This window comes from Aedes aegypti, chromosome 2 (genome assembly GCF_002204515.2).
Source record: "Aedes aegypti strain LVP_AGWG chromosome 2, AaegL5.0 Primary Assembly, whole genome shotgun sequence".
Classification (NCBI taxonomy): Eukaryota; Metazoa; Arthropoda; class Insecta; order Diptera; family Culicidae; genus Aedes; species Aedes aegypti.
In genome coordinates, this window is record NC_035108.1 from 144,601,767 (window position 1) to 144,613,863 (window position 12,097).

The 12,097-nt window shown below is 40.7% G+C and overlaps 1 protein-coding gene across 3 annotated transcripts in view; it reads left to right on the forward strand.

The window, feature by feature from the left end:
* LOC5563832 (potassium voltage-gated channel subfamily KQT member 1) overlaps nt 1-12,097 on the forward strand; it is a 435,691-nt gene that overhangs the window by 97,701 nt on the left and 325,893 nt on the right. For all 3 annotated transcript variants that reach the window (XM_021842610.1, XM_021842612.1, XM_021842611.1), the window contains exons 6-7: nt 8,278-8,406; nt 8,905-9,015. In XM_021842610.1, coding sequence (XP_021698302.1) covers nt 8,278-8,406; nt 8,905-9,015 — 240 coding nt within the window. The remainder of the gene's footprint in view (nt 1-8,277; nt 8,407-8,904; nt 9,016-12,097) is intronic.

Consider the following 12,097-nt stretch of genomic DNA (forward strand, 5'->3'; position numbering starts at 1 on the left):
CGATTAGCACACCGGCCTGAGAGTGGGCTTCGGCCAGACATATACGTGTTTGGCGGCATCCACAAATTACATAACGCTCTAGGGGGAGGGGGGACTAGGCTCAAGCGTTCCGACTCATACTAAAATTTGAAATATTCCATACAAAAAGCGTTACGAAGGGTGGGGGGAGGTGGACAAAAATTTCCAATTTTAGCGTTACGTAATAAATGGACGCTACCTCTTATCCTACCTGACCGGTGGCTAGTAGAACAGCACTAAGGCCATCTACGTAGTCCTGGAGATCCTCGCATTGTTGAAAGGCATCCGAATATCGTCGTTGGATTCGACGTAGGTTTCTTAGGCACAGCAACACCACCTCTCTTTAGACGTATTCCTTTGGGGTCATGCACAAATTACGTCACGCTTGAAGGGGGGAGGGTGTCAAGCCAAGTGTGGCAAGTCGTTCAAAATTTTCGAAGGACTTTCGAAGGAGGGGGTCGAAAAAGCGGAAATTTAGCGTGACATAATTTGTGTACCATCCTTTTATACAATTGCTCTCTTTGTATTCCTAAAAAAATGCTAAATATGCTGCCATCGACATAGCCCCGCCCAAAATTTCTTCGGAAGTCGTTAGTCGGTTAACATCGATTTTGTTTTTCAACGCGAGTTTCGCGGCTCTGTTTTGATCCGGCTTATACGAACTCGATGTCTGGTGAAGAACTCCATCATGCTTCAAACTTCTCATTCTCGAATTGACGAAATCTGTTCCGCTGTCGATCCGCAGAATTTTCAGTTATATTGACGGTCCGCCCTTGATTTGAAAACGCTTCGAACACTCGACATTTCGCTTCTAAGGAACACAAGAATATCTTTCTACTTGCATCATCCGTAAAAGTAAGAAAATTACGGCTTCCTCCCTTCTGCAAGCTCGAGTTTCGAAAAGTTTTCTCAGCTTCACGTCATATGCGAACTTGCTGCAGAATCAAAAATCCATGCGTCTTCTTTTTCACTCTCCACGGTAAGCATTGCCACACTTTTTTGAACTAAGAAGCATCCGACCTCTGGGGACAGTTCGCAGCTAAATGTCCGAATTGCTTGCACGTTAGGCTCGCTCCAGTCTTCTTTTCTGTCTTGGTTTGCCATGGTTTTTACTTCGTGAACAACCCCGCTTTACTTGACGACCACATAATGTGTTGCAATATCTTCGCTTGCATGACGTCTGTTCGATTCTGAATGCTTGGAATCCCATTATCATTGGATTGTAATATTCCAGGAGTCCTTTTATCAGCAACGATGCCCGCCATGGTCATTAACTTCGAATCCAATCTCGCTCAAGTTGCTCGTTGTGCTGACTAGCTCATCCACCAGGACAAATCTTAGCAGAAGACAGTTGTCCTGAAATGCTTTTTGATGCGCATTCCATGCCTCTTTTACAGTTTTTGCAAGTTGTACTAAGCTGTAGTTATGGTTCTCTATACTTAAGCATATCGTTGCCAACGGCCGTCCAAATCCGGGTCGACCACCTGGTTTTGATCCGTCTTTACCTCCCGCCAAGAGCTTTCTCGTATCAACGTCACCTTCATCGCAAACGCCCATGATGCGCAATCTTTCAATGGCCGGTAGGTTCACTGTGCTTCCATAGGCACGCCCATTTGCACCAGATCGCCCGCTGCCACATGCAACTGCTCCTGGACACCTGGACACAGCAGTCGTCCTTGTACTTCCGCTACCGTCACCTTATCCACTTGAGTTGCGTTCCTCGTCTTTTGAGAGAACCATTTTCTGACATTACTTCTCGTTAACTTCAGATCTTCTGATTTTTAGCTGCCAGCACGTCTTCTTCTTCTTCTTCTTGGCATTAACGTCCTCACTGGGACATAGCCGGCTTCTCAGCTTAGTGTTCTTATAAGCACTTCCACAGCTATTAAGCTTTCTTTGCCTAAGTTGTCATTTTCCCATTCCTATATCGTCGGGCAGGTACGATGATACTCTATGTCCAGGGAAGTCAAGGAAATTTCCATTACGAAAAGATCCTGGACCGACCGGGAATCGAATCCAGACACTTTCAGCATGGTTTTGCTTTGTAGCCGCGGACTCTAACCAAAGGCTAAGGAAGGCCCCTGCCAGCACTCCTGGGTTCATAGCCACTTGCAGAGTAAACAAATGCGTGTTTATTGTACAGTGTCTGACCAATTAATAAATTTATTTTTATTACCAATCTTGGTTGACTTAATTGTAGGTTACCTGTAGGTTGCTGCATCGAATTTCCGGACGCTTCGAAAGCCGGTCGTTGGCATTTTCACGGTGTTGTTGGTCCCGGTCCCGATTTCTTCTCACCTAGAATTCATAATTATGATGTCTTCTACATTCTCCAAGTATAAAAGCAGACAAAAAAAATTTTGGGTGATTCAAGGCCGGTGTCCGGAATTCGAAGCATCCGGACACTTTGAATCAACACGGTACTACATTTACACGCTACGCCTCAATAGCTTCTGAATGTCGTCAATCGCTTTAAAAGCGATTTCCTGCTTGTTTGTGTTGTCACAGCTCTGATTAGAAAGCGATTTTTTTGTCGAAAACGAAACAATACTGTTCAGGGTTTCTTAAGGCATCTCTCAATAACTATATGGTCAAACCCTTTTCTTGTTGTTACTCATAAATCAATTGACACACGGATGGCGGCGCCATTATATCAATTGGACAAAAGTGTTAACCGCCGCCTCAACCAATCTACGATTTACGATAGCATCTCTCAATTTCTTCAATAAATATATTGCTCGGACAGCCTAAGAACTACGTGTCAGAAGAATTTCCCAAACAAGCCATAAATTTCTATGAGTAGGACTCGTGTCAGAGCAGCGGTTTGGGTCAGCATTTCGCACAGAGGTACCCGCTCGAACAGTTCATTATCTAAATTGCCATCGGACGCCCGCCGCCTCGTCGTTTTTCTGTGACAGAAATTATAGTTCTTTTAATTTGCGATATCATGATCATGGCAGTCGGAGAAAAGCGAGTCTCCACATGAGTTGGCACTTTGTTCCTGGGGTCAAGCATTCCAGTGCCCTCGTTGCAAGCAGTAGTGGATATGGAGGGCGGTTCCGTTTGTGTTGAAATGGGTGAAATGATTAATTGTTCTCTGTAAAGACGCTCCGATAGTGGTTTTGGTAGTGGGTGAGCCACACGTTGATGTGTATGTGAACGTGTAAGTAGGTATGTAATCCAACCTTGATGGCAGCTCCTGGGAGTGATGGCCACTAATTATCGCATTATTTGTGCTCGTTTTACTTCGGAACAATGACGGCGACCAAAAGGACAAGGGAGAGACGTTATGAGATGCAAGAGAAAAGAAGAATTCATTAATATCAACGAAAAAGACTGTTTTGATAACGTAGCTTTCCTGTAATTATTCTGTATGAAAACGATATAGGGTGTCCGAAAAAGTATGGATTATTCTCCATCATACTGTTATCCTAAGTCTAGAGCAGATAAAGAGCTAATTTTGACTTTTTTTTATTCTTGCACCAATCAAGACTAAATTTAATGTTTTTGTGCGATTTATATCACTGTGAATAAAAATGTAACATTTCTTAGACAGGTGTCGAACCACATTTGCACAAATCTCGTTAATATTGAGAGACTTAGTTGGACGGAATTGGTTTAAGGCTAGAAGGTGCATTCAATAAAAATCTTCAAGAACATATATTAGTGCTAATACGATTATTGATCAAAAATTATGGTCGCTGTACCCGTAGTATTCCTTAGCCGAGTGGTTAGAGTCCGCGGCTACAAAGCAAAGCCATGCTGAAGGTGTCTGGGTTCGAATCCCGGTCGGTCCAGGATCTTTTCGTAATGGAAATTTCCTTGACTTCCCTGGGCATAGAGTATCATCGTACCTGCCACACGAGATACGAATGCGAAAATGGCAACTTTGGCAAAGAAAGCTCTCAGTTAACAACTGTGGAAGTGCTCATAAGAACACTATGCTGAGTAGCAGGCTCTGTCCCAGTGAGGACATAATACCAAGAAGAAGAAGAAGACCCGTAGTATTTCTCGACATGATGACATGACAGTCAGGAGCTATTCATCTAAGTACCTACTATTGATTTACTGCTCGATAATGTTAAAAAAATGTGCTCCCTTGCACCAATAGTAGTCTTATTTTATCTACAGTTACACTACTATGCGAACATATTTTTATTAAACACAATAGAGGAAGAATTAAAAACTTTTTAACATCAATTAAAAACTTTGAATTTATACTTGCAAGGAAAAATATCAAAGTTTTGAAAAAATACGATTTTGATTTGTGTATGCCTACGCCTTGAAGGTGCTACTACAGGTGCAAACATTAGAAACAGTGCTACACCACGAAAATGGAGAAAGAAGAAGAAACGAACGCTATTCGGCCACCGAACTTGCAATGAAATAAAGATCATGATTGGAAACTCGATACCTGGAATGTCAGAACCTTAAATGAATCTAAACTTGTGAACATTTTGATTCGTGAATACGACAAGTTGTCATTTGTGTGGCTGTTATTCAGGAAGAGCGCTGGCCAAGATCTAGAGAACGTGTATTCAGGACGGTGGACCCGTTACTAACATTGCTTTCAAATATAACATCTACCACAGTGGTGGCGATAAAAATGAACGCGGAGTCGGCTTCATAGTGATCGAGAAGATCGATCGATCAACGAACGAATCTACGTATGGAGGATTCGGAGCAAGTTCTTCATCTACAGCCTGATCAACATCTATGCATCGACAAACGACAAACTCGATGATGTAAAGGTTGCGTTCACGAATGTCTCGGCAAGAGAATGCCCAAAACACGAGATGAAAATTGTCATCGGCGACGCTAATGCGTAGGTCAGAAGAGAGAACTGCTTCCTATCATAACTATCATTGGTACGGAGAGCCTTGACTCCGTTACTAACTTTGCTGCCACCAGGGAGATGGCCATGAGTTGCACATATGGTGTTGCACACCCAAATGGCGAACTTTGCAACCAAATTGATCATGTGCTGGTGGACGACCGACATTTTCCCGACGTCATAGATGTTAGAACTTTCAGGGCTCCTAACCAATGTTGCTGAACAGCGATCGGAAACATGAGGTACGATGAATTTTCCTAGCCATCAAAACAGAATCTGCGAATGAACCCATACATTCGTTCGTGTTTCTTTTTCGGATCGCTGTTTCTCTCGACTTCATCACTTGGTAATGTGAGCGGTGCGATCCACGCTGCCTGCTCTTCACGAAGAACAGGAAAATATTCACTACGATCATCTTCATGCAGGCTTGCAACACGCAGGTGCGCCATGAAAGACGTGGTTGTCATGCGGGTCATTGATTGATTTATTAATTTGAAAAAGAAAATTTATTTGCATTTACCTACTGTAGTTTATTTCAATGGTAGAAATCCTCCAGACCTCTCATGTTTTTTAACAACATTTAGGTAGATCAAATTTAATTCAACAACATAATAACAAAAGCAATTGTTGTGATTAAAGTGCGATTTTTAAATTTCACTAACAATAAGTGTTGAAATCGGTACATTTTGCGATTCGAATACATGCCATCTATATTATTTTGCAATTGTACCTAAGCATTGCCAGAAAATTGTTGCGCAATTAGCTCAAGAGCGGTCGCGTTCCAAGCCATAGTCAGCAGCACCCAGTCACGCTCGTGCTGTGTACTTTAAGCGTGCTTTTGTTGGACTGCGTGGACTCAGTACATGATGCGACCAGCAGAGTGTTTGCTTGACTTTGCGAGAAGAAGCAACCTCGCAATGAATCGCAGGAATGAACAGCGCGTGGATAAATGAATCCTACGAATGGAAGGGCTTCGCAAGCAACTTATCGGTGTGTTCATTTTGCTTCTTCGGCGTTACATCCATTCGCTTTTTGCTATGCTCTTCGAGACGCAAAAACTGAAAACTGAATTTTCCCGACGTCATAGAAGTTAGAACTTTCAGGGCTCCTAACATCAACTCAGACCTCTATCTCGTTGTAAGCAAAATTGTAACTGTTTCGTGTTCTAGAAGTCATCAATCATTGCGTTTCAATATTCAACGCCTGTCAACAGATGATGTAGTAGCGGACTACCAGCTCAACGAGCAAATAAGCGAAATCAACTGACCCATCAAACTCGGAGATCTGTGGGAGTCAGTTTACGGAGCGGTGAGCACAGTAACGCGAGAAGTGACTGCTCAACGAAAACTAAGCAACGGTTGAAATGACGAAGAGTGCCAGAGACTGACGGACGAGAAGAACATGGCTAGAAGCCAGAAGGCTAGAAGCTAGAAGGATGTTGGAGTCTGGTACCCGTCAGAGCAGAGAGCGGTACAAGGAAACAAGGGCAGCCGAAAAACGGATTTATCGCTGAAATAAAAAGGAGCATGAAGAGGCAACCGTTCTATGAATCCGTCAATGGTGTGCGGAGAAAAATAGCGTCTTCTCTCGCCATGTGCAACGACCGCGAAGAAAACTTGCTGACGGATAAAACAATTATGGCCGCCAGGTGGAAAGAATACTTCGAGTCATTGTTAAACGGAGATTACAGAAGTGGATCTGGTAGCAGAATTCAAATCGATGACGATGGAAATGCTGTGGATCCTCAAACGCTAGATGAAGTAAAGAAAACTAAGTATCAATGGGCTGAAGAACAACAAGGCTGCTGGGAAGGAAGAGCTCCCGGCCGAACTTCTCAAACACGGAAGTGAGCGGCTGCACGAACTCCTTCACCGTATCATTTCGAGTATATGGGAGGAAGAACAAATGTCTTGCTGAATAGCTGCGTGTTTACCGCTACGGCTTTCTGGGCCCTCAATTTTTTTTTAATTTTTTTTTTCGCATGGCTGCAAATGAAAACAACTTCTACCCCATCAACTCCAAATTAAGGTAACGCACCAACAACCCGATTTAAGTATAATGAACAAAGTTTTGAGTACTTTATTTTCTCCATGTAGGAGTTTGCTTTTTAATATTGAGTTGTTCCTAGCTGACGTTTGGAAAGATACACGAAAAACTCAATTCTTCGAAAATCGAAGTAAAATCTAGGGATGTGACATGAGTTAGCCATTGGTAACCAAGTGTGTAATTTGTCACTACTGAACAAACGAACGTATTTTCACGTTATTCACCAATGATTCGTTTTAGAAAAGATCTTCCTATATCTCCCAATGGTGAAAGTTTTTTTTTTTACTGATCCATTCCTTTGGTTTAAAACGAGCTATATACTCGGTTACCAATAGCTCTCAATTATGCGAGAATTATTTATTCAAATCATTAAAATTTCTGGGACACCCTATACTAGGTACCAGAACTACAGCTGTCAAGATCGTTTGGTTGCATTAATTTTCCGAAATTGTTACGGGCAGCGCAAACCCAAGAAGGATATTAATTGGATTTGAAATTTGTGTCTGGAAATGAGGTTGGTCGAAATTTCAGGCAACCAACATGCCGAGTCCATGGCGTGTGAAACTATTATTTCCATAACGGATTATTTTGCGAATGAAACATTTACTCCATTCCCTAACCAAAGCCTAAGCCCTCATGTCAGAATGGGTGTTACGTTTGTTTGCGTTTTGTAAATGGGATTATGTAATTGTATTGCTGTGGCTTTGATTATGGTTTCCACGTTCAAAAAGCTTCGAACAATTATATGGGGATTGCGAAGAACTGATTTCAACTTTTGTTTTTACCAAATTGAAGTAAGACACCGACACGTTAATGCTTCCAGTGGACGATTATGTCCTTTGAAGGAAGCACCACACTAGACAACGGACTAGCATGCAACGCCCAGTGGCACAGTCGAAATACATTCCTGACGAAAAGTTTTCCGGACTGAAGCGGGAATCGAACCCACACTCCTTAGCACGATGCGGCTAAATGCCTTGGTGACACTAACCGCACGGCCACGAAGCCGTGGATATTTATTAGAGGAGCGGCCTTTCTAAGCGTTGCGATATGAAGCCAGAGTTATATGAGTTCGATTTGTTTTACATCTGAAAAGATTTCAAAAGCTCATAGATCACGCTTTTAGATCTAGATATTACATTCCAGAGTATTTCAAAATTTATGGCACGTATTACTAATAATATATTATGATAGTGCACAGATTAAACACGTCTGAATTAAGTTGCAGAGCATAAATTGAAAACAAATCAGATTATTCCTGCGTCACTCATCATTCGAATACATAATTTCCCATTAACTAAATTTACCTGTGTTTTGTTATATGCCTACAACTAAGAATATTATCAAAACAATAATTACTCGAATTTCTTTCATTTCAGGAACTAATAACAACATTGTACATAGGATTCCTGGGCCTTATTTTTGCCTCGTTTTTAGTATATTTAATGGAGAAGGATGTGAAGGAAACAAAATTCAATAACTTTGCTCAAGCCTTGTGGTGGGGTGTGGTAAGTATCGTTATCGTCAAACTGCACGAACGCTTTTTTGCTTTCGCGTCTTGGAATGTGAAATTTGTGCTGGACCCTAATGCTTTGTATTTTCAAGCATACTACTTTATCGTAGCCAAAAACATAATTGAATAATTCGTCACAGCCGGAAAGTTGGAATATCGCTAATCGAAGCGAAAAATGCAAACGCCGCGTGATAAGCGCCAGGAAACAGGTGGCAAAATCGATTCAACGCGAATTTCACTTTCCCGGCGTTTGAAAGCTGAAAGCACAACATAAGCTGACTAGAATTTCAATAACATTCGATCGAGTCTAATCGTATAAATTTTCTATTTCATCTCACTTCTTCATGCTGGGCTGCTGCCGTCAAAATTACCGCATAATAACGAAACCCGCTGGTTTGAATATTTACGGGGAACCAACGCTGCTCTGTGGCCTGATCGACAATCTACGCAAAAACCACGCCACCTGGATGTCGCACTCTCGCAACTCGCATAGATAACGCTGTGCACCGTCGGATACGGCGATATGGTACCGGAAACGTGGCAAGGGAAAATCATTGCCTCGTTTTGCGCCTTACTCGGAATCTCGTTCTTTGCCCTGCCAGCGGTAAGTATGGGGTGGAAAATCAACACAGAATGGCCATCAAAACGGTTGTGAAATAATTATTGATTCATATTTTACACAAAATCTGGACAAAAACATGAAATGGCTTAGATGGGCAAGTAGATGTGACTTAAGGGTCTTAAAGGATGATTCCAACATTGGGAATCTTCGTCTGAGGTTTTAAAATTGATTCCATTTGATACCTTTTTCAATCTGTGCCAAATGTCTAAAATGTTCATAATCAATGACTATGATAATATATTTTCTTTGAAAACCAATATCATAGAGTAACAAAAAGAAAAAGCACTTTTACTCGACCCGTAAAGTGCACTTTTATTCAACCCGTAAAGTGGTACTGGCAATCATTCGAATCTCATTTTTAAACCTTCCTTGGCTGTAACTTAGTAGAGAAAAGAGATAGAAATCAGAAATTTTCTGATTTTTCTAGCATCTGAAATTGAACATTTTCGCGCTAAAAGAAGCTGTCAGTGACCTCTAGGAGCGGCGCTACAAAAAAAGTGACACATTATGCATTATAGGGTCAAAAATGAACAACGAACTTGAAACGCTTTCAAAAATACATTTTTTAATCGATTTTCATTTTTAGCTTTATATGAAAGGTATAAAAACCTGGAATTCCAGACATTTTTTGTTAATATGGCCATTCTGGGCACAAGGACCCAAGGGCACCCAGAACCTGTTTCAGAAGGAACTGGCGTATATCGTACTCAAAAGTTCATACGCTTGTTTTGTACGACGGTTCCAATTTCATGGTTTTTCATTTCGATTTACAAGAGCATCAAGAGTACCAACAATTAGATTTGGCCGGTTTCGGTCGAACCGGTTCCGGTAGGGTGTGATGTGGACATTTTCAGACCATCATATAGTTCCATCATGCGACACCTTAAAAGTCATGTTTTTCATCCATTTTTCCTCTTGTTTCTGCCGTTACGTCCGAAGCGGAGGTTTCATTCCACTTTTCAGCATAGTGTTCTTATGAGAACTTCTATAGTTAATTGCTGAGAGCTTCCTTTGCTGATTGATTTTTTGCATGTGTATATATTGTGGCAAATTAGAAAAAAAACATCAAAGACAGTTTTAAGACCAGCTCAAATGAAACTCCAGTAAATCCTCTAGAGATTCTACAGTCAACTCTTCCTTACTCGATATTGAAGGGACCATCGAGTTAGGGAGGTATCGAGTTACACAACACAAAACCAATGAAACTGCGATCCAAGGAACCATCGAGTAAGCCATGAAAAGCAACTTTTACTATGGTCCTCTAACTCGATATCGAGATATGGAATATCGAGTAAGGGAGAGCTAACTGTATAAAGAAATACTCTTGAAATATCTCCAGAGGTTTTACAGATATTCTTTCGAAGATTCTTCCAGGGATTGTACCAGAAATTCCTCCAAGATAATCACTACAGTAATCCCTACAAGGATTCCACTAGTGGATTTGCCAGAGATTCCTCCAGAAAGATGTTTTGTTTGCTACTAGATTTTTTACAAAGGTTCTAGAGCAATCCTTAGAGAAATTTCTGTAAGAATCCCTGGAGAAATTCTTGCTGGATTCTATGGAGGGATTCCCGAGGAAAACTGACAATCATTCGAATCTCAAGGAATTCTTGAATAAATCCCTGGAACATCAAATATGCTTTTCGGCTACGTAGTCTTTATTTTTTCCAACGAATATTTTGTGAGTATTTTTACAAAGAATAAAAAGTGCATAGACAAAAAACGTATTTCAATAACATATAGAGTCAAATCTCTACCAGCTGAAGAAATCTCTGAAAAAAAACTAAACTAATTAATGAAAAACTACTGGAGGCATCTCTGGATTGTTCCCAGATAAATCCTTCGATTTGTCCCAGGAAGAATCGCTGTAGTAATTTCCTGGTGAAATCCCTACAGACTGGAAAACAAAACCTTTTTCTGGAGAAATCCCTGGAATAGTCCTTGGAGGAATTTCTGGAGAAATCCCAGAAAAAATCTCAGGAAGGGTCCACGAAGAGTTTTTCCAAAAGCAATTTACGTAGAGTTTTTACTGAAGGAACTTCTGTAGAGATTTTTCTAATGTAATCCTTGATTAAATTCTTGGATAAATATTCGATGAAATTCCTGCAGGAGTTAATGGGAAAATCTTTCGAGGAATTTCAAAAGGAACTCTTGGAGGAATCACTTATTTTTACTTTTGATGGCGCGACGTCCTTCAAGGCATGACCTGCGCCACAACGTTACGCAACTAACTCTGCTTTGACACTACTTCAGTAGTCCTCACCAAAGGAATATTTGTAAACCCATAAAGAATCCCTGGAGAAATTCCTGATGAATCCCTGAAGCAACATCTGGACAAATCCTTGGAATAAGTCATGTAACGATTTTCCTGGTGGAAATTCTGGAAGAATCCCTGGAGGAAATTTTTGTGGAATCTCTTGAGGAATTCGTTAGTTGTAGAAGATCTGGAGATATAGATAGAATCCTTGGAAGGAAACCTTCGGAATAATTTATGGACGAATCTCAAAAGGACTACATGGGTATATATTTGTATGGATTCTACCCCATTACCCCGAATTCCAATATCATGTGGAAGTGTCATCAATGTCATCATGCCAAGAGATTTTCTTTTAGAAAACACCCTGGAGGAATCTCCGAAAGAATTCCTGGAGAAATCTCTAGAAGATTCTCTAGAGATATTTCGAGATGAATTCTTGATGGAGCTCCGTTTGAACTGGTCTGAAATTTGAGGTAGGTGTCAAAAGTTTTAATCGTTTTACTTACAGATAAAAAAAACATATCCCATATTCCAGAATTCCTTCAAAAATCTTCTTTGAAAGCATGTAGAAATTTCAGGGTTCCGGTTCTTAGATTCCTGTAAAGAATATTGTAATCAGAAGGAATTTTGAGTTTCCGATGGAAATTATTATTGGATTTATGGTTTACGCTTAATTTTGGATAAGAATTTTAGCGTTTAAAGCTGGACGTTTAAGAGCTTATTTATAAGTCCGTTTAAATAACTACTGCTAATAAATCCAATATCAAGGTTGTCAGATTATAATTGCAAGTTTAAGAGCTACAATCT